General features: G+C 42.2%; 3 protein-coding genes across 3 annotated transcripts; 1 reads left to right on the plus strand and 2 right to left on the minus strand.

Moving 5' to 3' along the window:
- Positions 1-3305: 3305 nt before the first annotated feature.
- cdcp1b (CUB domain containing protein 1b) lies at positions 3306-15837 on the plus strand. The gene is made up of 13 exons (XM_070983976.1): positions 3306-3402; positions 6311-6535; positions 6769-7110; positions 7670-7885; positions 8210-8557; positions 9832-10047; positions 10246-10602; positions 10930-11289; positions 11972-12169; positions 12667-13023; positions 14126-14482; positions 14586-14667; positions 14882-15837. Exons 1-13 carry the CDS (start codon positions 3339-3341, stop codon positions 15381-15383), a joined length of 3624 nt encoding a protein of 1207 aa, XP_070840077.1. The 5' UTR covers positions 3306-3338; the 3' UTR covers positions 15384-15837.
- Positions 15838-16773: 936 nt separating this feature from the next.
- Positions 16774-19891, minus strand: LOC139346012 (tetranectin-like). The gene is made up of 3 exons (XM_070984921.1): positions 19795-19891; positions 19536-19634; positions 16774-17876 (listed from the first exon to the last, which is right to left on the minus strand). Exons 1-3 carry the CDS (start codon positions 19889-19891, stop codon positions 17470-17472), a joined length of 603 nt encoding a protein of 200 aa, XP_070841022.1. The 3' UTR covers positions 16774-17469.
- A 1410-nt stretch (positions 19892-21301) lies between these two features.
- Positions 21302-24571, minus strand: exosc7 (exosome component 7). The gene is made up of 8 exons (XM_070984841.1): positions 24353-24571; positions 24086-24187; positions 23704-23798; positions 22887-23052; positions 22100-22170; positions 21878-22001; positions 21634-21789; positions 21302-21477 (listed from the first exon to the last, which is right to left on the minus strand). Exons 1-8 carry the CDS (start codon positions 24407-24409, stop codon positions 21373-21375), a joined length of 876 nt encoding a protein of 291 aa, XP_070840942.1. The 5' UTR covers positions 24410-24571; the 3' UTR covers positions 21302-21372.
- Between the last annotated feature and the right edge of the window lie 373 nt (positions 24572-24944).

Here is a 24944-nt window from a genome sequence, read left to right on the forward strand (position 1 = left end):
CATCAGTGCGACACTCCACCAAAGAAAACTCACCGCAAAGGCTGCAGGTGAAACAGGTGTGGTGGAATAAATGTCCCATCGCCCGACAGGCTCTCCCATCGCTGTACACCACTTTACTGCATGCTGTACACCTTCCTGAATACAGACCACACACAGTAAAGAAGAAACACACAGTACTGGTTACTGTGGAGCCTGATTCACTGACTGTACAGACTAATAAGAATGAAAAATCATCTGCCTTTAGCCTGCAGAGAGGTGGAATAGATGACCATTAATTAATGCTATGTTAGAAAGATGAATAGTCAGATTATTCCATCCTTACCAAAGTAAAGACTGGAACTATAACTTGAGTCCATCTCCTGCAGTATTTTCCCCTGTGGTCCCTGCCTGCTGGAGCCTACAGTACGACTGTCTGGGGGTCTAATTTTATGTACAGCTGTAAGGGGAGCTGCCGTCTGGGTTTATGGGTGTTGCATTCGGTGCTTTTGGTCTCTCTTCAGACCTCCTGACTCCTCCAGGGTGTCTGAGTGAGTGGGTGGCAACAGATGAGGCCAACTGGTATCTCTTAGCACAAGTTAGAGCACCACAAAGGGGGTATTTAGATTCTGGTCCTGGATCTGTGTCCAAATGATCAACAGTTTCTCACTGAATGCAGATGGTTGTCATCAACAGGCCTGGGTGTGAAAAATGTCCCTAAACTGGATGAAGGCGAAGTCACGTCGGTGCTAAGATTGGCTCACGTTGTCAACAACAGCGATTCTGCAGTGGTGGAGGAAGCATTTTGAATAACATGACAATGTAAAAATACTGCATTTAAAAGCTTACATATTAAGAAAAAGTATTATCAGCAAAATGTGCTCTGGAGACCCTGTGGGTGCTATATTATCACACGTTACAGTAATTCATTATTTCTGAAGCCTTAACATTTCGAGGCAAACAAATTTCTATTCATATTTTGGTTATTATTCTCCAATCTTTCACTGCTTTAGTCCTCAAACGGTTATTTAAATTGAAGTCATACAAGAAGCATAGAGGAGAAATGTTTCAGTATTACAGTACAGATTGTAAAATATTTCCCCCTGAAATGTAGCAGAGCACAAGTATAAAGAACAGCAGGGAAAGGAAATACTCAAGTAAACTACAAATACTTTAAAATTTGACTTAGGTATGTACAATACTGAAGTAAATGTACTTAATTACTTCCCACCACTGCGATCCTGTAATGATGAATGAAACAAAGACTGAAGCACAACGAGAGCAATGGTCCATTCAACACGCTGACCTACATTCAGATGCCAGTGGAGGGTTTGTGGAGTTTCTGCATGTACTGAAGTAGCAACACTGCAGCGAAGGAATACTCCACATCATACAGCATATCATAAATCATCTGATTTATGTATATAAAAAATAAAATGTAGAATATAAATCTTACAAATCTAATTTCCCCCATGCAACCTGATTTAAAGTTTATAGTTTAAAATCCCCCTTAAATTGTCTTTTTTTAATTATTTATAGGCAAAACAAAGAAACCATCCTGAAATACATTTCCTTAAATAAATGTAAATAAAGAAAGACATTAAAAACAAACAGGCCTGGTCTTCAAACAGCAATGCATGAGCAACACATTGAAGAAAAGGCCTGAAAGTGCATCATAGTTTCATACTGATCATGTATTTGTGTTACTGCCCCCCTGTGGACTCTTCATGCCCTTTATTTTGTAACTCCTGGCCTTGAATCAGACCAAGTAACAGCTGGAAATAAACTGGTATTTGTGTTAAACTGCTCGGAGCTCAGAGGGAGCTTTTAACTGAACATTTCAGTGTAGTCTCAATTAAAAGGTCCTCTGTATTCTGTTTTCTTTTTAATCACGGTTCCTCCTTTTCTTTTGTATTTACACAGTATCTGCTCTCGAATAATGGAGGACAGGCAAAAGATGACAAACATAGAAAGAATTTAGCAAACATTTCACAATATTCGACCTTTCCAATTCAGTCAGACTCATTATTAGTCGACCATAAACAATAAACAAGTTGTCGTCACACCTTTTGGTATATTACACAACCTATAATGTCTCCATGCTCACATATAATTCACCAATAACTATGAGTTAAAGCTGCTTATCGGTCAAAAACTTAACTCCAATATAAAGGCACCAGAAAAGAAACCCTGGTCATGAAACTCCCCACAGCACATGTTTGGATCTGAAGGGAGGGGAAGTCTGACAGCTGCTGATTCTTCACTGAGGTCCCTTGTTGAAACTCTGTGAAGCCGTTTAAATTCACCACACCGCCCACTCTGCAAGCTGTCAGACTGGTTCAGCAAAACCGCACTCAGTGTCACTCTTCTTTGAGTGTGTGTGTGTGTGTGTGTGTGTGTGTGTGTGTGTGTGTGTGTGTGTGTGTGTGTGTGTGTGTGTGTGTGTGTGTGTGTGTGTGTGCAAAAAAAAAAAAAAAAAGAGGTGAAATGAGGCTGAAGGGGTCCAAAGTGAGTCCGGCGTTTGATTCAGGGTTGATTTGAGCCATTTGGCGTTAAAATGAGGGTATACCAGTGAGGTGATGTGCAGGTGAGGTGTTCAGAAACGTTACTCAGGGGTGTGTGAGTGTGTGAGTGGTCCTGCCCTCGGGTATGTTTCTGTGCAGGAATGTCTGCGTCATGAGGCGTGTGGAGGCAGGAGGGAGCTTCGGCAACATGCGAGTGTTATTCACAGTTTACTCCACATCAGACTCCAAACAAGCTTCATTTTCAGCATCGCTTCACTGCAGGAAAACATGCAGCTGAGCAGGCGCAACCTGAATGTACCTCCTGCTCATTTACGCTCACAAGAAATACTCCAGCTCTATTATTTTATTCCCTTTGCAGTTATATCTTTGGTGGCACGTCACATTATTAATTCTGCCTATTCCAGCATAAAGTAGCCTCTACTTGGAGCTGTCCCCACACCCTTCCTCTGCCTCATTTTGGGGATACACAGCTCGATGCCAACAATCCTTGGCATGTTTATAAATAGGGCAGCCATTGTGCCGCACAGCGAGGGAAAGCGTCTTATCATAAGTCTATTCTGTGTGCATCAGCTCTGCAGTGCTCCGGCTCAAGGGTCCAACGGCAGGGCCCGATCCTCCTCTCAACCGTCAAGTTTGGGCAGGTGAACGTACCTGAGGTCCACGCCCTCCGCGCGCAGGTAATGCAGAGCAGGAAGTGGCTGTCACCGCCGTCGCTGTTGTTGTAATGTGAATGGCAATAGTGCAGAGTCTTTGAGGAAGAAACGACAGCTTTTATATTTTATTTTTTTAATCTTTCTGCAGTTTTTTTCAAACAGCAGGATCCTCGTCTCAGCGAACATGCGGCTCCGTGCGACCTGCGCGCTGCTGGGACTTTTGCTGTTGACGCTCTTCGGTTCATCAGGTGGGATAATAATCTGTTTTAGCGAGAGGCATCATATGTTCATTTGTTGTTTGGTGAAGCCTCCGGTGGCTACTTCCCCTCCACCTGAATTGTTTTCCGTGGGCGACGCTTTTGAAAATGGGCTCAAACAACACAACGTCAAGTTTGCGCCAACTGGGTCAAACTGAAAACTAAGATGAGAAACTGCCGTGATGAAACGTGCTCAGGCGAAACCTCATGAAAGCTGCAGCCCTGTGAAGCACTCAGTACAAAGTGAGCTGCGTTTAAAGCTCCTGTCAATTAATTAAGCGATGATAGGAGACAGTAAGTCAACATTACATGTGAATGATTGACTTGACGGTGGGGATGAGAGGCTGAAGCTCAAATTCAGTCTGAGTGGAATAACGTTCAGCTCTGACTTCTAAACCTCCATTTTCAAAGGGTTTATGAGGCGTTTATGGAGCTTCCTGCAGGCTTGAATTCATCATGACTTCATTAATGATTGACCAGCAATCTGCTGATGAACTATGAATCTGGCGGGTGTTTTATCTTCTTTTTTTTTTCCTCGTTACATTTAAAGTCATTAATTGTAATTCATTTTAAAGGAAAAACCATTTGCAGCATGGTGAATTTATACTCTGTAGCGTTTGTGGAAGTGATCATATAAACTTCTATGTTGCTTCATGTCAGTTTGAAACCTTTGACATCTGTGACACACCCAGTGTTTACTGTCACAAGAGGCCCTTTAGCCAGTATTGTACCTGAAAGCAGAACTCATCTGTGCCGTGCTGCTTTCAAGTCCCTGCAAGTTCAGCCTGTGAATTCCTGCTTAGTTGTTTTACACACATTCTTTTAAAGACATGATAGTGTTTTCATTCAAATCGTTGCATCACTGCAGCGTAAAAACAGTCACCAGAGATAGAATGACCTGATGATTTATGCAGGTGATTTGGGAGTGCCCTTTACTCCAGATGTATTGGAGGAAGGTTTTCTTTTTTAGTACAATACTAGACTGTAGCCAGCAGGACTGCAGAGCTTCGGATGTGAGCACAGCTCCAGGACCACCTCATTTGAAATAAAATCTCATTCAAAATTATTCAGTATTCATTGGAAGACAGGAATCTGTGGAAAGCAGGGCAGTAAATATTTGTGCATGCAGTGAGTGCATGCAGAGTGTGTATATCATTGTTTGTAGTAGTGTGTGTCTACATAAGGGCATATATGTACATGTATGCATATGTACATGCAGATGTGTGTGTACCACACAGGCCAGTGTGGGTATGTTTTTCTTTCTGTCTGTTTCTTTGTGTGTGTGTGTGTGTGTGTGTGTGTGTGTGTGTGTGTGTGTGTGTGTGTGTGTGTGTGTGTGTGTGTGTGTGTGTGTGTGTGTGTGTGTGTGTGTGTGTGTAATTTACTTAAGAATTTTTATTAAAATCAATTGAATATAAATCCTAAAAAATGATACCATAATTTAGTATTTTATTTCTCTAAAATACGTTTAGATGTTTATTTCTCATAGCTTTCCAATAGAAATAGCATGTAAATATGGAATAAAGCTGGACTGATATTGGATTTTTGAGGCCGATACCAATATAAACTGTTGAAGAAAATGTGATAAATATATATGAGTTAATAGTAAGTTTTCTTAACATAAGCACATAACATGCATCCATTAGATTTGTTTTATTTTTCAATTATGACCAAAATACATACTGAGACACAAACTAAGCAGCACATTTTGATTGGAAAATTAGACACTGTTTCTACCTATGCTACCATTTCTGTACTGCAATTTCTTGTTACTCATCAGCTGACATTAACACAGATACCATTATATCTGCAATAAGCTATTATCAGCTGATCTATTGGCCTAGCTGATACTCAAATAGCTTTGGTTTCACATTTGATTTCACATTTGTGAAACCAAAGCTGACTTACAAACGGCCTGATCTATGTAGCTTTATAGCTGCTGATGTATAAGATTACAGATGAAACAATAGCTCAGTTTGTGAAGGGATAAAGCAGCAATATGTACAATTGCCTAAAAAAGATAAGATTGCCAAACAAGAGTCAGCAGTTACTCATGCTTTTTAAAACTGGTTCACCTTGAATTCCTGTATTTTCTCACAGCTCAGGTGAATCATGATAATGAAAAGTCATTGAATTTGCTTTGGTTTATCACTACACAGGGATAGGAGTGCCTGGAACCACTCTGTTTGCTCAAGCATCAACAGCAAACTGTCTGACCGTTGCTGTGTGTGCTTTGTTCCTGTTGCCAGACGTGTTGAATTGATACCTTAAATTGTTATGCAGTAGAGCTGGACACTGTTCTGCTCAGTGTGAACAAACTGATGTCCACTCATCTAATTCAACAGTTTTCATTTTTGATTAATCTTTTTCAACAACAACATTGTTGCCTAACAACAATTGGCACTGCAGTGCTTTGAGATAAATGCTTACATCAGCATGCTAACAAAGACAATGCCAACATGCTCATGCTAGGTATGATGTTTATATTATAATTATAATAATTATAATCATAAATAATTATCGCTAAGCGTAATGTACAGCAGAGGCTAATGAGAATGTCATTAGTTTTGTAGATTTTGACCTGATGGTGGTGCTAGAGATAAAGTCTGGAGATCACCAAAGTCATCAGGACATGTCATCTAGGACCCATGAATGCTTGTACTAAATTTCATGGCAATCTATCAAATAGTTGTTGTGATTTTTCAGTCTGGACCAGAGCGACCGACGAACCCCCTTGCCGCTAGTATAGCAAAGTCCAAATATGGGAATGTGTCTCAGCATGCTCTGAAACAGCTGAAAGAGCAGATAAAACAGGACAGTAGTGGCAGTAATGATGCTTGTTCTCATTTTACATTGTTTCCTTGCTTTAATATTCTCCCAACCTAATGTGTTCCCTCAGAATGCCTACAGACGGTGGTCCGACCAGACAAAGGCTCGACAGTGACGGTGTCCACCGAGCTGCCTTTGGATCAATGTGCTGTGTGTACAGTCAGGGGGGTGAATGGCACACAGACATCCTGCCACTCGTCTCTGTCCCTGGTACCTGAAGAGGAGGTCAAACTGCTGTTCAACTGCTCCCAGCCGATTGAGCAGGCTTACACTGTGATGATTACTCGCACCATTGGTGAGTCTGGCTTCAATTAGTTTTTCAGTAATTGTTTTGTTCCGGAAACCAAGCAGGACCAAGTATGGGCTTTGAAAATACCAACAAAAAGAGAATTAGACCCAAATCTGCAGCTCCCATCTGCTTTACTTCACATCAGAACATATTTAATAAACATGTGTATGCACCTTTCACTAGAGCTCAACTTCGTAAACCAATCTGTGCGTCTCCTCTTGCCTTTAATGTTAATCCAGAGTGCACTAAGGACTCCTGCACCCCCACAACAGCAGAAACTCAATCCTCCATCCTCACAGAGTTCACCAGAACCTTCACCTGGGAGCTCAAGGCACCTGAGAAGATAGTTGTGGGTCTGGACATCCTTGGAGAGGGACTGATAGAGACATCACAACCGTGTCCTAATGGATTTCAGTATTCGGTGGCTACATCCAAAACAAGCGGCAAGGGCCGGACTCAGTATTGTCGAGGTGGTTCTGTGACTCGTTTAGACCTGCCCGACCAAGCCGTTGTGTCTCTGCAAGTTAAGCCAAAGGCTCAGGTCGAATCTGTGTTGTTCCAGGCCTCCGCTGGACCATTAAGTAAGAAATTATTGAATGCAAAATCTTTTAAAAAGCCTTTAGAGACACCATTGAATTCAAGTTCGAACATAGCTTAGTTATAAGTGGTTACTCCACACACCACAGGAACTGCTGCTTAATTAGAGATTAGTTGTTTCTCAATATTTACACCCAGCAACTGCAAGGTGTAACCATTACAGCTGACTGAACCACCTGTCATGGCTAATGTTAGCTTGCTAATGTATTACTCATTTTGATGATTGCCGTTAATTGCTAACTGTTGACATATTTGGTCTGATACGTGATACATGACACATAAATAACCTCAAACTACAAACTATTACACTGATAAATGGCTAATAGCTTATGACACTACAGTGACTTCTTTCCATGTTCTCATGCAATTCTCTGCAAGAAGGAGAATATGCTTATTACCCTAAATGTTAAACTTTTTCTTTAAGTTGTAATGGTGGAGCACTGTGTCACTAGTTTGAAAGCTAGTACCTGAGGATGGCTTACAAATAGCTGGTGCATCCCAGCCCTGACATCTGTCTCACTCTCTCCTTCTTACTCCTTTTAGAGGGCCGAACGATGGTTATAACTGTAGATTCCAGCACAACTGTGGTCGTGAGCCGCAATCCAGAGGAACCAGAATGTGAAGTGTGCTCTGTTGATGGCGCCACTCCCAGCTGTAGCCCCACAGAAAAGACACTGACGAACGCTGAAAAGCTCCAGCTGGAGTTCAGCTGCCCGAAACCTGAGGATGTGTACAGTGTGAAGATCAATAAGAAAATAGGTGAGGCCTGTGTTGAGTTCATCTACCAGCAAAATTTGACATTAACTGTGTATAAAACTTTCATGAATGCAAGAAAAAAAATTGACTTTCATCAATAAAAAATGGGAATAAATTTATGCTTAAATTTATTTAAGAAACATTTATCTATTAATTTTTATGGTGGTTTAAGAATGTGCTTATGTATTAATTTATTTGTTATGTGTAGATGAATAAGTCATGTTTTGGCCTCCATAGCCATGATACTGAAGTAGTTTTTTTCTTTTTTCTGTAATATTCAAAAGATTCCTTTAAGTGTATAAAATTCAATCGTTTTTCATTACCCAGAATGCACCCAGACCTCCTGCACTCCAGCTGCAGGAGAGGTTGATCCTGACCTCTTCAAGGACTTTAAGAGATCCCTAACATGGGACATGAGCCTACCAGAGAGGACTGTGCTGACTTTGGACTTCCCTGGTGGATTAAAGGAGTTGTCCGGAGCAGAAAAGTGCCAAGATGGTCACCAGTACTCAGTGAGTACAACTAAAAGTGACGGAAAGATCAAAACTAACAGTTACTGCAAGGGTGGGACAGTTTCTCATCTGGATCTGCTCGGAGCAACGACTGTAACTGCAGAAGTTCCCAAAGGAGGAGAAATTGACTCCACGGCATTCAGTGTCAAAGCAGCGCCGAGAGGCAAGTGCTCCCTCAGTTTGTTCATATGTCTACGAAAAACAAGTAGCCGTTTAGTAACTAAACAATATGTCAAACGTGTTAGAAATATGCTTTATTAAATATAAAATAACATGAAATTTGTTTTAATAATATAGTTAACCTCTTTCTATGGGCTCAGTTGGATGAATAAAGTCTCAATTTTAAAACCTGTTTTTAGTTTAATTTGACAGGGAAAATGTCCATTTATCAACAATTGTAAAGAACTGTAAATGAGCTAAAGTTAGCATAGAAAGCTAACTGTCATCTGTTGTCCCTAGCAAAATGTTGAAAAAGGCACCCTAAAAGTTAGATAAAATGTTGTATCTTATAGAATTTTATGAGATAATGATTATGCAGAAAAAAGTACATTTCAGGGAATTTCAGGAAGTATAATTACAGCAGTTTCAAGAACAAAACATAATCCATCCATCCATTTTCTATGCCGCTTATCCCTTTCGGGGTCACCGGGGGGCTGGAGCCTATCCCAGCTGTCAACGGGCGAGAGGCGGGGACCGCGGGGTACACCCTGGACCGGTCGCCAGTCGATCGCAGGGCAACATATATACACAGACAGCCATAACATAATCGATTACTAGTAACTAGTAGCTACGTGACTGTACTTAGTTTTGAGCTAGCAGTTAAAGGCTAACGTCAGCATGCTACAGGTAGCATGCTCATAATGACAGTGGTAGCAAGCTAATGTTTAGCTGGCAGATAAAATATAATTTTAACAACAAGAATAAAAAAGGAGATGTAGAAAAAGAAGAAATAGACAATAAAAAGGATACAAAACAAAATCAAATATGTATGTACATTATATATGAAAAGTGTATAAAAATGTATGTAAAATATATAATGTTCACCATCTTAGGTTAGCCCATAGTCTATATTTTAAAATGTTAGCATGCTAACATTTGCTGATTTACAAAAGCTGGAGCCAATGGGAATGTCAGTAGTTTTGCAGGTATTCGGTCATTAAGTGGTGGACCAACAAATTCACAGCTAGCGTGCCTTAAAAGTGTGTACATTACAAGATTTTAATAGGCCACTTGATTGGACAAAATTATTCTGTTACTGAGATGTATACCATTTACCTTGTGCCATTAAAAGAATATATAATGTTTTAAATATTTTAAATAATTATTAATGTGAACTTACATGCAACAGTCTCACTTTCATACATTTCATTTGAGAAGCCATCGTATTTGTAAGTCTTTGGTCTGATCAGTGTCCTCTTGTACTAACTTTCTCTTCAGGTGGAAGAATGATGTCCGTGACCCCTGATCCCAACACCATCATCATCATCAGTAGGGTGACTAGTGAGCCAGACTGCAGCGTGTGTGAGAACAAGGCGCCCAAACCGATATGCAACACTCAGGGTCTTACCCTGAGAGATCCTACCAACACCTCAGTAGAGTTTACCTGTCCGCAGCCTCAGGATGTCTTCAATGTGGAGATCAACAGAGAAATTGGTATGAATGTCAAAAAATAAGGATTTGATACTGACATTGTTTAGTGTTTTTCTTCAGGTGTTCCTCAGGTTTGACTGTGAAGCTACATCATGCAAAATCTCTTATCACACATACAGTTGATTGAATCCTTGTGAATTCAAAACTCTTAGTAAAAAATAAACCACAATCACTTGTGTGCACTTCTCTACAAATTTGCAGACTGCACGGAGACCTCCTGTTCGGGTAACATTGTTCAGGCCGAGTCCTCACTGTTCCCAGACTTTAATCGGACTTTCACCTGGGACCTGAAAGTGGTCTCCACTCGGGCCTTCCAACTGGATTTTCCAGAGCCTGGAATGCGACAGATTCCCAAAGAGGAGACCTGTCCAGATGGGCACACATACTCTTTTGTTACGTATCTGCGCACAGGACCAGCGACCATTGGTACCTTTTGCAAAGGAGGAACTGTGACCACCATTCAGGCTCGCTACAAAGGCCGTATGTCTCTACAGGTGCCTGGGGACAGAAAGCTGGATCCTGTTGACCTCAAACTGACTGTTGGGCCTGAGACCAGCAGTAAGTTAGTAAATTAGTTTTTATTTCAGTGTCATGCCAAAAGTTTGGTCTACCCCACAAGGGTTTAAAAGACACTGCTACATATCAAATGTCTGTACTTAACTCTCAGCGAACAGTTTCTCTTATCCAATATTGATCTTTTCGTTATTAAATCTATTAAAATATGTCACCAAAGCCATAGCTGTAGTAAGTTTCCATCATCTAAAATAAAAATAACAAGTTTGTCTTTAGGTTTTCCTTTGCAGCCTTAAAAAAAGCGTATTTAAAGGCATATGGGTGACTTCCTTTGCATGTTTCAAACCAGGTTCTCTCCTTGTTTCTCTTCAGTGATTGCCATAGTGAAAGTCAGCCTACCACGAGGTGTGTCAGACACAAACTTCATCACAGCCAACTATCCTGGTGACTTTCCTGATAACCAGCAGATGCAGTGGGACTTCAAGGTGCCCGGCATGCACAACTACACCGTGCATTTCCTGGATCACACAGCTCCAGAATGCCTCAAAAATGAAGTGGAGGTGGAGTACCAGAAAGAGGGCAATAAGGTCACCAAACTGACTCTGACGGATCCTCAGCCGGAGCATCAGCAGGGCAGCTTCAACATGTTGCTGAAGAATTGTGAAACCAACAGGACGCTAGAAGGACTCGCCTTGAAGTACAAAGTCTCTGTAATGAGGAGTGGTCATCCAGGTATGGTTTTAAAACATGGAGAGCTGCGAGTGGGTTCAAACTTCAGATTTGATTCTTGTCCTAAAGGCGTCTTTTCACTTACCGTTGTGTCTAGTGTCTGATCTTAGAACAAGGCTCAAGACTCTTCTGACCATCTGGATTAAAAATAATTCTGTCTGTTGCCTGATGAAAAATATTTATATGCGTCCTTGCTTAGTATTTACAGCTTGAACCTTATTTTATTGTTTCAGTATATTTCCATCCAAAATAATGCATTCATGATTTGTTTGTGTTTTACAAAAAGAGACAGGACATTTTATATAAAATATTATATTAAATATTTTTCCATGCAGATGATTGGAAAAGTCTTTGAGGATTTAAGGAAGTTTTTTTTTATTATTATTATTTTCTGGCTCAAAGATTTTCAGCTATATAATCCATTGTGTAGCTCTGTGACTTGTAATATACAAGAAGCACAAACATGGGACAGTGCGAGTCCAAACACGTGACGTTACCAACAAAAAGCCATAATTTTGGCATTTTATATCAAAATTTGCCTCCATCAGTGTTTTGCTTGTCCATCAGACTGTGATATTCAAAAACACATGATAATGGTCTTATACTGTATATATCACAATAACAGCTAAGATGAAGACTTCCTCTCTGATCACAAAAACATTGTCTTTCTATGTTTCCCTCATAGTGCTGTGTAACGTGGATCTAACCAAACACAAAGGAGTGTCCCTGCAGATAGAGAAAGTGGGTTCTGATCCCTATTGTGAGATGAGCATCGACTCGAAGGTTCAAGAGAAGATAATCGTGGCTGCAGGAACTAAGGCCAGCCTCTCCTTCCTCGACTGTCCAAATGAAGATGTGCGCCTGACTGCCAGTAAAGTTATTGGTAAGATGGTATTTTTGCATGTTCATGAAAAGCACACTTTGTTGTTTTCAGAGTTAAAGCTTAAAGTCTATTTGAGTCTTAAAGGTGTAGTTCGATATTTTGGGAAAAAAACTATTAGCTTTCCTGCAGAGAGTTACCGTTCTCATGTCTGCATGGGAAATATGAAGCTAGAGCCAGTTAGCTTAGCATAAAAACTGGAAACAGGGGGCAACAGCTAGCCTGGCTCTGTCCAAAGCTAACAAGAGGTGCCTAATAGCACCTACCTGGAGTCTTGTTGTCACTGTGATTTAAGACTCCAGGAAGTATCCTAACCCCCTTTAAAACCGCAATGTGTCATTTCTGCACTTTGGTTTTTGTAAGGATTAAGCAAACAAGATTAATTAGTGAGCTTTAAAGGCAAGTCCAAACAAACTTTTTGTTAGACAGCATGTCTTTTGGAAGTATAACTTGTTGGAAACTTGATATGCTCCATCTCATTTTGTGCCTCTTGAAAACAGGATGCCAAAACGTGTCGTCATGCTCTGCGGCTCCCCTCACCGTGCCCCAGCTGGATTCCTGTCTACGGATGCCCCTCCACAGCTTCACCTGGCACCTCATCATCCCCCAGGACAGCACAGTGGATCTGACGTCACCCACAGGGAGTCTCCGACAGTCCCTGCCCGGCCAGGAGTGTAATCAGTCTGTCTTCCTGCATTTTGCGGAGGACAATGGGGTTTCTGTTGGAGATTTCTGCTTTAATGGAGTCATCCAGAAAGTTCAGGTGCACGCCAACATCTCTGTCACAGCCACAGTCCAGAACTTCACCAAGACCAGGGGGCCTTTCCTCAATGTCAACTTCAGTCAGGAGATTCCAGGTAAGACATGGATATGGTTTTCTTTCCAAATTAACCTTTATTTCCAGCATGCAACAGTAGCTTTGTGTCCTTCATTGTGTCTTCATGCACGTGTTCAAGTATCGTATAAGAAAAGGTTGATGGAAACAAAAAAAAAACCAAAAACTTGCACCACTTCAGGTGTTTTTTGCCTTTTTTGAAAACAGGTTTTAGTATCTTTCAGTATGTTCAGTTTGTTTTGGTTTTACAGCCTGCAGCTTTCATTGTTTGGGGTTAGTCTGCCTCTTCATCAGTGTCGTCTCTAGCAGCTCTGATAAAAACACTGTACCCTACCTGTCCAGCACAAAACTTAGACCAGACACAGTTAGCGAGTAGTTGGTGAACATAGAAGAGCATTTAGCAACTAATGTTTGCTGAGTGTTTTGTTGAAAGGCATTCTGGGTAATGCAGGAAACCAGTTGCAGAGGACTAAGAAGCACCCTAGATAAGGCACATCAGGAGAAATGGATAGTCTGCTGCACCAAAACAGAAAAACCCACTAAACATCCAGAATAGTGATGTTTGACATAAGAGCCAGAGGTGAAATGATTGGTCAGGTGGTTGATCAGCATAAAATTAACCAGCAACAATTTTTATGGATGTTGAGTAACTGGTTAAGCCATTTTAAAGCAAAAATGATCAGTTTCAGCTCCTTAAATGTGGATATTTGGTGGTTCATTTTAGTCTTCTATAATTACACCCATTGACCCCGTTGGTGGCATAAAGAAGACATTTTGAAACGTCACCAGGAATTCGTAATTTTCACTATTTCTTCCATTTATAGACCAAATAAGTTTGATGAATCGGGGAAATAATTAGTGAGTTTATTGATGAAGAAATCAATGTTTGTAAATTCTAAATTTGTAAGTTCTGTAAAATCTGTATCTGCAAACTACTAAACTGCCATGTTTCTGTCTGCTGTGATTTTCCACTGTTACTACAGTCAAACAGATACTTTCACTTTACTTTTAAATTCCACACTGGGGCGCTGTTGTACCATGAATGCTGCAGACGCCTCTTACATTTGTAGACCAGCAGAGATCAGTCAGAACTGACACTCAGCACTGTTTCCATCCCTTTTTAGAGACCATTATTTACAGAGTCAGTCCAAAGGTGTCGTCCCCGGCTCTGCTTGCCACCCCCAACTGGCCTCAGGGCATGAGGCCTTCCTCCACCGTGTCCTGGATCGTCACTCTGCCGAGCCAGTACCAGGCAGACATGCAGTTTGTCAACCTCAGCCAGCCCAAATGTAAGGACAGGCACACCGGCATCAAGGTGAAGATGCTGGGCCACGAGGAGGAGATCATGAGCCGCAGGGAGGACGAGCAGGCGGAGGACAAGCTGACAGTGCCACAGAGTTTCTATCTCAACATGTCCAACTGTGTGCCAGAGGACGGAAAGTTTGGTGCCATGACCAAAATCGTTCTGCAGAAGAAGACCAGTAAGCAAGCTGGACTAATTTAGGCCACACACACAAAGAAACAAATGATAAATAGCAAAGTGACAGGACTTTATTCTACCATGTCTTCTTCTTGCCTCTACAGATCTCTTGGCCATCGTCCTCGGGATAGCAGGAGCTCTTTTGCTTCTGCTCATAGTGCTGGCTGTCGTATGCATCGTCACAAAGTGAGTAGACCTGGAAAATATACACTTAAAATATATGCTCTTCTTACACTTAATGTCATTTTTTACTCAGAGTAATATTTATTTATGTGCTATTTAGTTATATTTGGGCACATAAGAAAATATTTTATTCATCTTCTTTAAGACTGGTGTGTAGCTGGCAGCTTTTGCCGACTCTTTCTTATTGTTTGTGGTCTGCGTTCATCTTTTCAAACAGGAAAAAGAAAAAGGAAAGGAACAAGGAGTCGTCCATCTACATCGGCAAAGGGAATATGTTCCTGCCAGGTGACAGACACTTCAGCAAAGCTCGGTCTGACAACGAATCCCACGTCTACGACTCCATAGATGAGACGATGGTGTACGGCCACCTGCTGGGTGACTCCACCTACGCCGACAGCATTCAGGACCACTACAAAGGGATGCAGGTGGACTCTTATCAAACATTCACAGGCCCCACTGATGGAGAGCTGCCTGTAATCAAAGAGCCGGACCACGGGCCTGAGATGGACCGGGACAAGACGTTCCTGGACCCATCTATGAGTTTCATGCCTCCCCGTCCGCGCACTCCGATTGACCGACAGGACAGCCTCGGCTTCCAGGACCGCAGGATGGTGGACAATGAACTGTACACGTTCAAGAGCACCGGCGGTATGAACACAATCCGGCTCTCAGCTATTGACTTGGAGCCGGAGCCACCGATAACAGAGGAGTCCTTGTAGTGTAGTCAGGACTGTAACTGCATGATGGACTGCTGTTACTAAATTGTCGTTACGTTTTGGAGTATCTCGAGACTGCACTGATATGAACTTTGATCACACTCAGGGAATCTGAGTTCGATGAGCATCTGAATGTGATGTGAATGTTTGTCAGAACTCAGTCAATTCTAAAGCTTCAAGACTGGATGCTGTGATCCTCTCCTTTAAAGGAAGTTTGGGAGATGCTTTGTCGCTTTCTTGACAACAGTTTGATGAGAAGATCGATTCCATTCTCTTGTCTGTCCAGTAAAATGGTGCTACAGCTTGCAGCTGGTTAGCTTAGCATTGCATAAAGACTTGAAACAAAGGGAAACTGCTAGCCTGCTCTGTCCAAAGGTAACAGAATCCACCTACCAGCACTTCTAAAGCTCACTAATTAATGCATCATATCTGTTTGATCTGTGCAGTGACCTCCTGGAGTCTTGCTGTCACTCAAAGTCACTGCATCCTACCAAGAAATAGTCCCTGAAAACCTTTTTTATACTTTGTTGATTAAATAATTAGATATTAATTAGTGAGCTTTAGCGTTAGCTTTGGGCTGATCCATGCTAGCTGTTTCGTCTTCTCCAGCATTTGTGCTAAGCTAAGCTAATCACCTTCTGGCTGCAGCTTACCCTGCAAACATGAGAGTGATATCAGTCTTGTTCAACTCTCAAGAAGAAAGCAACGTAATTGATTTGATTTGTTTAGTTTTATGAAATCTCTCCGCCCATGCGGTATGGACTCGGGGAGGGATTATGAAAAAATGTGCAAGTACCTTTGGTCCTTGTTTTTTAAAGTGTTTTTACCGTGTGTTGTTTACTAGTCTGTTTTTAAGAGATTTGGTTTTTCTCTACCTGTAAATACAGTTTAGTTTGTTTTTGCAATAAATTCTCAGAAAATGCTGCGGCGTGGAAACAGTTTGCTTCTTGAGGTAACGACCACCATCACACTTAATGTTCCCTCTCATGCTGAGACATCCATCTTTTTCATTCTGGATGGTGAAAACAATTTCAACCACAGGAACTCAAGCCATGAAAAACTGGAGGAGGGTGTGGGAGACTTCAGACTGCAGGGCAGGAGCCAATGTTTACCGTGGAGAAGTTTTTACTGGAAACAACAAATGTGGAAGCCATTTGTAGTTGTACCAAATTTCTTGCAGACGCAGGCATTCAATTAAAAAAAAAAAAGTCTGCATGAATGTTTCTGCCTTTCAGTTTTGAGCCGTTTGACATTCAGGAGCGGTGTTTGACATTTTCAGAAAGCTCAGAGTGACACGAGATGATCGATACCACTCGTACACTGATGCGTGTAGTGTTTCCCAAAACCTTTCCTTCAAGAAATGACAGCAGAGGGATGGGTTTTCATAGTTTATTCATGGTAATTTTTCAGGTTACATAAGACTAGACATTATAGGAGACCACAAGACTTGCAAACTGAAACAATCCGTGAAAAGAACGTGGGTGAAGATTGACATGTTTATGTTAATGCAGTATCACTTATAATTCTGGCTCCATGCGAGTCTTGTCGTTCAAATACAGTAGTTGTGAAGGGATGCCTGAGTTTAAACAAGTGGTTCTCGACCAGTGAGTCATGCAACTGCTGCACCAGAGGTGTGGAAATGATGGAAAGTTACACCCAGTTTTTATTGGTGCAAGGTGCCAGCACCTACACACACCTTTTGTTGCAGGATGACCGAAATTTATGAACATCCAAAATATTTGTTTTGTTTCTTTTTTAAGATGTCCAAAAATCTTGAAAACAAAAGCAGAAATCATGGATTCCTCTGGAGGAGGTGATGTCCCATAATATCTAGCTTATTCTACACAGAGCTGTGTTCTTCCTGGTTTTATTGTGACCACAAGGAATGCTGCAAATGACACATCACCAGATCACTTTAGTCAAAAATAACAGCTTTATGACTGTGACCTCTAGATCAGAATTTGGTCCAGATGCAAGACCAGCTGAGAACCACGGGCTTAAAACTCCTTTAGAATAGCAGACAAAGTGGCATTGCAGCGAGAGTGAAAGCAGCTATAACCAAGCGCAGTCTATGATGAGATAAATGCGATCAAACGATGTTGAACTGGCAGACGGAGGGCTTCTCCTCACGACAGTTCTCGTCTGTCCACTTCCCGCGGGAGGCCCCGGACAGGGCGGCGCAGTTCTGGGACTGGCCGCCGTCCGGCTGAGGAGACCGGCTGTTGGACGTGTCCCAGTTTTTGAATGTAATGCTGGAGCCGGTCTGGTCCACCCAGGTGCCCTCGGTCATCATGTCGTTGATGCCCAGCCAGGCCTGCCCAGTTGGGCCGATGCTTTGGCGGATGTAGTCTCTGAGCTGGTCATTCTCATCGCTGGAGGTGGGCGTACCGAGGACTCCGCCCAGGTTGTTGCAGTCTTCGCTGGCGGTGTGATAGCGTTTTCTCACAGGGTCAGCCAAGTAGCACTTGCCATGAATCTTTTTACCTTTCAAACAGACTGAGGAGGAAAATGAGAGGGGAGCAGATGGTGAGACAAACTGTGCTTCAGTGTCATCTGTCATTGCCCTGTTACCTCTCAGAACTGTCCATCCTGCAGTATTTTGGATCCTGAGGAACATGATGCTTTTTTTCTGTACTGAAGATCTTTTGGATTTGCAGGAACAACTGGATATCATTTTGTGTTCTGAACAAGAGGTCAGAGAGCGGTGTGCCATGTGTTGTCCAGATTAATACTCGCACTAAGGCTACACGTGTGTCCCAGCTGTCTTTGTATTCAAGAGACGCATACTTCAGACTGTTGACTCCAACTCTAATACATTTGGAAACCCTGAACACTGTCGCTCATGTCACGCTATCACTTTAAGTTCATGTGAACAATGGCCAGATTAACCTGTTACGAGGCCTTAGGGCAAAAAAAATAGTTTCCGACCCCTGCTGGTCCTCCACCTGTCACCTGGCCCCAGGTGACAGGTGCTTTATTTAGAAATGTGCACCACAAGAGCACAATATAAACCAGGCCTTTGCTTTCTGGGGCCTCAGTTGTGGAAATCCCCGCCTGATTAAATCTCTTCTGAAAACGTATTTTCACCCTGTGGCTTTCTCTTAACTGATGGAATTTGTCATAATTGTTTTTAATAATTGAGGTTCAAACCCCAATTAAGTTCAAGCTCAATTTGCCATGAACTGGAACAAGTAAGACACCTGAAACTTCCCTCCATCACCACAAAAGATGTGCAAGTATTTCCTAAGAAATATGACCCCAAACTGCCGGAAGCAAAAATTTTGAAAGGCCGGACCCCTCGAGTACAATTGATCGTAAATCAAATCATCATAAGTCTTGGTGGGTATCTTTGTTTCTTGTTTGGGAAAAGGTCTGTTAAAACATTTTGAGCCTGACCAATAGGGGGCACAACAAACGCCAAAAAACTTAACCTGCTGGACAGAATTTAACCAACTTTGGTGCACATGGTCTGGGGCCAAGTATTAACCAAAATCTGATGTTCCGTACTGGGTTGGGCGTAGTCTATCACTTAACGGCTCATAACTTAAGTTGTTATCAGTCCTGATTAAACTCGGTGGAGAGGTCCAGCACCACCTCCTGGAAACACACGGCGAGTTTCATTCACATCCACATAGTGTTGAGGCAAACAGCCACTCTGAGTGTGCAGCTGAAATGCTACAAACATTGTGATGATGAAAGCGTGTGCTTGGTCTCACTCCTTTAAATACAGTTACATGGTTGAAGTGACTTTGCTGAGCTTTGTGAAGCCTGAAATGTACTCATTGCTGCTTGCAGCTTTAATTTTGGATTATTCTGACTAATTCCTTCTGTTGATCACAAAAAGGTTTGAATGCAGAATCTCTGCTTGTGGCAATATTTTTAGCTTGTTTCTTTCTTTTCTTTTCGATTTTATTTACTTTTTATTCCTTGTCTGACTGTAAAGCACTTTGGCACACACTAACCCTGGGGCTTTTGGCCGAGGCTTTATTTCCCAGGTGGTTATAAAGCATTGGTCTGAACTGACATCCATCAGGTTAAAAGCACTGTAAGGCCTGGTCTGAGGACTTCGGTGTAATAGAGCCCTTCTTCTTCTATTCCTTTATTAAAGTAAAAACTAGCAATGTTACAATCTAGCTGTGCAGAAGCCGAGCTTACCTGTCTGCAGGGCTTGCTGTTCCTTCAGCAGGTTGAGCTCCTGGACAATGTCGTCGATCTGTTTCTGCAGCTGCACGATGGCAGCATCACTTGTTGTATCTGATTTCAACAACACCAGAGAAACGAGGAAATTCAGATCAGGCGGAGATCAAGGAGATTTTAGCGCACCATCATAAAGACAACATGCTGAAAGTAGACAGAGCAGAAACACAATATTCGCTGAATTCCTACAGATGGTGATGTGCCAGATGTTTTCTACCTTTCTTCACTGGCTTCCTCTTTGGTGGCGTCTGCTGAAATGAGCAGTTCACCAGTAGGAGGACTCCCAGCAGCACACACACTCCTTTGAACTCCATGCTTGGACCTGTTGAATAAGGCTGCTCCAACGTGGATGCTTGCAATTTATCTGTCCCCCTCCCTCCCTCCCTCCCTCTCTCTCTCCCTCCCTCTCCCTCCCTCTCCCTCTCTCTTTCTTTGTGTTTCTCACACACCGCCTCTCATCTCTCCAAGTAGGGAAAAATACTGACGTCCAAAGCCATTTGCAGGAATAACAATCCAACCTCAGGAGTGTGTATGTGTGTGTGTGTGTGTGTGTGTGTGTGTGCGTGTGTCTCATCTGGCTCCAGACATTTCATGTGGACAGCCAGTGCTGACCAGGCCAGGGACCCAGGTGGAGACTGGCGAGACAGTGTGAAACAGTCATGAGCGTTCATCTGAGTATATTAAAAAGAAATAAACAAGCACTGAGTCATCTTTTGCATAAATGCCTAAATAAGTTGGTTACAGTATATTTCTTGGCATAAAAGACAAGTTTAATCTGAAAAAAGAGCCTTTCTTTCCAATAAGTTTGCCAAAAGGTGTTTGGACGTCTTAGCATGGCCTCATTTGGAAAGATTTGAATATTTCCAGGTGTTTTTGGCAGTCGTGTGTCACTGAAATCAAAAGTCTCTTTTGCAGCTTTGAAGGATGTGTTTAGGTTCATGTGATTTCATCCATTATTTTAAATTCTGTATCATTTAAGAGCAATTCTCTGCATACATTTTTTTTCCATTTAAAGTCTGCAGCGAGAGCTCCAGCCATAAATAGGAGTTTGTTTTGGACCTGCCTCCTCTCAGCCAGTGCGCACACCCAACAACAGTCTGAGGGAAGAGTGGAAGTGATCCAGAGTCACATCTGGACTTTCTGTAAGACTTCCATTTTACACAATCCTCGACTTCCACGTGGCAAAACCAAAAGGTTGCAGAGAGTCTGGGCTTTTCCTGTGTATTTCTGTCCTCACCGTACTGCGCTGATTTCAGATCTGCAAACTCACCACGATACCGAGTATCACCTTAGTTTCTTTACCAAAAAATAATGAATTCGGGCCTGGTGAGTGTGGGGCAAAAGCACCAGGACGTTTGAAAATTTTACAATACAGCAAGTTATTTATGGAGAATAGACTTCTTCAGGGGCAGAGGAGTTGTTCAGCTGAATGTGTCAGTTCAGTCTGTCTCATTGATCCTTCATCAGACTGTTTGTTTAAGTTAGTATCTATGACCCCGGCCATGGCTCTGATGTATCAGTAGCCTAACTGCGCTGCGTATTGATAAGTCCATGGTGCTGTCCGTGGTGCTGAAGTAGCAGACGAATTTGTAATAAACACCTTTTTCTCTCAGTCCCATCCCTCTGTCACTGAAAGGATTATCTCAGTCAGATCTGACATCTTCATGTTACTTTGTTGTCAAAACACCAAGACCACATAACAGTGTATCTGTACAAAGACAAGAAGGCTGTAGAAATTGAAAGTTTTATTAGAAAATGCTGTTTACATGTACATAAATACTGTAGATACAGTATCTTAACCAAGGAAGCCAACTTTCTGTCGCTTCTTTCCCAAACTCTCCTCCTGCTGCAGCAGCTTCATGAGCGGAGCATGAAGGGCCTTCCCCACCCGTTTACCTGCCTGGAAACAACAAAATACTTTAGTGCCTTTCTATTATCATATTCATATTCTTTCTCTTTTTTGTAACCAAGGCATATTTAAATAAAATCCCATAATGCTAGAGCTTCAGCTGAGGCGAGAGGAGGCCAGATGGTTGGGGAGGGTGGCTGGACTCACCTCTGTCATTTCGAAGATGCTCTCTGGATCCAGGCTGCCTCCACCCACCTTCCTCGTGCAGGTGACGGTGCCCTTGTGTGTGACAGAGATGAGCAGGCTCGCCACAGAGCAGGCCTTCTCCTGCAGGGTCGCGTCCACTACGTGCCGGTGGCCCACCTGCAGGAAAGCAGGCAGCGTCAGGGGTGCCAAGTGGTGTATGTGCGTCACTGTTTGAGTTATACTGGGCTGTAGACGGTGAGCTTACCTTGCACAACGTCACTATACAAGGAACGTTTTCTACATTGAGTCTCATACAATCATACGGGTCATCCGACAGCTCGATTTCCTTCCCTCCTTCTTCGTCAGCTGATATGTGCACTCTGGGAATTCTGCCAGTAAGGTAATCAGAAGACGGTCAGTGAGCTTTCATTCCAACCAATATGAATTTTCCAGACCCGAACAAATACCTGTATAACACGTCACTTACTTTGTGTTGAAGAGAGCGGCCTTTATAGCTATAGAGATGGCGTCGTACAGGTTTCCATCACACTGCAGCAGCTGTGAAAACATATCAGTGTCTTACCTTAGTGAGGACCATAAAACCGAATATACACAACCCAAATAAGGTGATTCTGATGTAAAAAAACGTGCTGCTTTAGTTTATTCCTCCACTGACACACGGGGACACTTTGTCCAGGAGAAACTAAACAGCTCCACATGTTTTATCAAACAGTATTTTACATACAAAGATGAGTTATCGTGTCTTCTCATACAAGCAAGAATAGAAATTGATGTACAGCAATCAAAAAAACAGACATTTGACACCTCATATGAAAACCTCAGTAGAAGCTCTGAATGTAAAAAAAAAAAATGGACATTTGGTACAGCCTTTATTGACTTTTGTCAATTTGAACAAAAATCCTAAAGGCAGGCTGGTGCTTGAAACAAGCCTGTCCGTATGACGCAGAGAGACAGATTCATCAATCCACGTCTGAAGGCCAAAGAGATTATAGCTCAAAGTCCAGGTGAAAAATCTGTAGTCACAGAGAGGGGTGTGTCACAATGAATCATTCACATGTGGATAACAGAGCACACTTTACCACAATCTGTCCTCAAAGGCTTTCATAGAGTTGCACTCGTTTAGTAATAGTGTAAAGAATGAAAAAAGAGAAGCTGACAGAGGCGCACCTTCCCCATTGCTGCACGAGGTGTGGGCTTGAGTGCTGCACTGCCCTTTTTGAAAGTGAGAAATGTCATCAGACGCTGCCACTCACCAGCACATCCACATAGAGGACCCAGCAGTGTTCTCCTGCACTGATACAGAGGCTCCTCAGGTCCACGCTGTGCTTGTTGTTGAAGACTTTGTAGAGAGTGTTACTCAGCTCCGTCCCCAGCTCCTCGCCTCCTCTGCCTTCAAACTCAGGGGTAGCATTGGCTGAACTAGCGATGGAAGGTGAAAACAAGACAATAAATATGTGAGGTAATAGAACATCTGAGCCTGAGATGTTTTATTTTTGTTGTGATATTTTCTTTGGCAAGTCCACTATCACTGAGATGTGTTGGGGATGTGTCTCACAGGGAACAGATGGTACAACACTACCTCCTAGTGGCAAAGGACCCATCAAAACACTGCAAAGACTGTTGACAACGATCACCAAGAAAAATGTGTCTCCATTTTTGTGATTTTCAAACAGCATTCCTGTTGTTTATGATATTTTCTTTTTGTCTGAACCACTTTTATGTTTGATTTCACGTGTTGTTTTGATACAGTAATTAAATGAATATTTACAAATAAAACCTAAATGTACAATATAAGCATACCTCACAGCTCACAACTTTGACTGACCACACATACCTCAGCTTTGTATGCAGTATGAAATCTTTCAGTACAATGGGTAAATTATAAAAGAGGTTTCACTTCTAAATGGGTGTTTCTCATAATTGGGCTAATTGATTACATCAATGCTGGTACAGACTGTTCAGTCTAATCTGAGCAGAGTCCCCACATCCCCATGTGTCTATTATGGCATAGAATAGGACAATAAATAATAAACAATTGAGTTTATAAAGGTCAATATGCAGCATACCTACCAATCAACAAAGAACTCCAAGTAGCCTTCATCCGGCACCAAAGGTTTGGGTTTTCCAATTTCAGTCTTAATCCCAACTAGAACCACTGTGTGCCCCTGAAAGAGACACAAAACAGAACATATCAGAAAATAATAGGTAATCAATCAATCCATCCATCCATCCATCCATCCATCCATCCATCCATCCATCCATCCATCCATCCATCCATCACTCTTCCTGCTAAATTATAAACAATAAAGAAGAAAGTACACATAAGGCTCAGAGATAACTAATAAGTAGGCGTTTGTGCTGTTGGAAGTGTTAAAGGGATGGCAGAGGGTGCACAGTTTTAGAGCATCTTCTTCTTGTTTCCACAGAAAATTTGCCAAAATGTACAACTTACCAGTGTGACTTTGGCCGAGCCGTCTGTGTTGGACACCACATCGGTCTCTACCTCCATGTGTCTGTAGTCCTCACAGCCTCTCCCATCCACCCGTAAGTCATCCTGGTGATGAGAATCAGCATATCAACAGCAGTCTCACAGCTAGCAAATGCTAACACGGTTAGCTAGTTTTTTTTTGTCGTTGTGGAGCACAAATAACCGTTGTGACATTTAATGATTTATTAAGCACAGCGGTCAAAGGCTGAAGAGTACGTGTTAAAAACTTACCCGTATACCGTGTAGAATGTACACCTTTTCAGCCTCGCTAACTTGTACAGTTGCCATAATGTAAAAACTCTACTAGCATGTGTGTCGCGTTTCCTCTACGTCATCAGAAGACGACTAAAGATAAAACAATCGCAGGTGTGCCCGCTTTGCTCACCCGGGCGTCCCGTTAGGTTGAGCGTCCTCGGAAAGCTGGAAGACTCCCATAGACATAATGTACGTAGACACCTCATTGACTGACGCTTCCTATTGGAACTGACGTTCAGCGCGGCCGCCATCTTGGATGGGTCTCCCATGCGCCCCCAGTGCATTTATTTCTACGGAGGAAGGCGTATGTCCAACTGCAATAATCATAACTTTTTACCCGATTTTCACACGGTTTGGTTTGTTACAAATGGCAGAGGTGTAGTTATGACACAGGACGCTGTCACACATTAAAACACATGCTTGATGCGGAAATACTTTGTTAAAGAGCAGAATACAGACATATGGTATGGCATATGAATAAATGTATAAATTAATTAATTTTATATTTTAATAAAGAAACAGTTTGATTGTTCATTTGAATTTATCTCTCTCTCTCTCTCTCTCTCTC

Source organism: Chaetodon trifascialis, chromosome 17 (assembly GCF_039877785.1).
Source record: "Chaetodon trifascialis isolate fChaTrf1 chromosome 17, fChaTrf1.hap1, whole genome shotgun sequence".
Classification (NCBI taxonomy): domain Eukaryota; kingdom Metazoa; phylum Chordata; class Actinopteri; order Chaetodontiformes; family Chaetodontidae; genus Chaetodon; species Chaetodon trifascialis.

Excerpts from the sequence above, each read along its gene's own strand:
- exosc7 (XM_070984841.1), bottom strand. The coding sequence starts at position 24,409 with ATGGCAACTGTACAAGTTAGCGAGGCTGAAAAGGTGTACATTCTACAC. Across the intron at positions 23,053-23,703 it reads TTGGAGTTCTTTGTTGATTG|TTCAGCCAATGCTACCCCTG; the intron begins GTAGGTATGCTG and ends TTCCATCGCTAG. Across the intron at positions 22,171-22,886 it reads TCCTCTATGTGGATGTGCTG|CTGCTGCAGTGTGATGGAAA; the intron begins GTGAGTGGCAGC and ends ATGTTTTCACAG.
- LOC139346012 (XM_070984921.1), bottom strand. The coding sequence starts at position 19,891 with ATGGAGTTCAAAGGAGTGTGTGTGCTGCTGGGAGTCCTCCTACTGGTG. Across the intron at positions 19,635-19,794 it reads GAGGAAGCCAGTGAAGAAAG|ATACAACAAGTGATGCTGCC; the intron begins GTAGAAAACATC and ends TGTTGAAATCAG. Across the intron at positions 17,877-19,535 it reads ACAGCAAGCCCTGCAGACAG|TCTGTTTGAAAGGTAAAAAG; the intron begins GTAAGCTCGGCT and ends TTTCCTCCTCAG.
- cdcp1b (XM_070983976.1), top strand. The coding sequence starts at position 3,339 with ATGCGGCTCCGTGCGACCTGCGCGCTGCTGGGACTTTTGCTGTTGACG. Across the intron at positions 13,024-14,125 it reads CTTCAGTCAGGAGATTCCAG|AGACCATTATTTACAGAGTC; the intron begins GTAAGACATGGA and ends ATCCCTTTTTAG. Across the intron at positions 14,483-14,585 it reads CGTTCTGCAGAAGAAGACCA|ATCTCTTGGCCATCGTCCTC; the intron begins GTAAGCAAGCTG and ends TTGCCTCTACAG.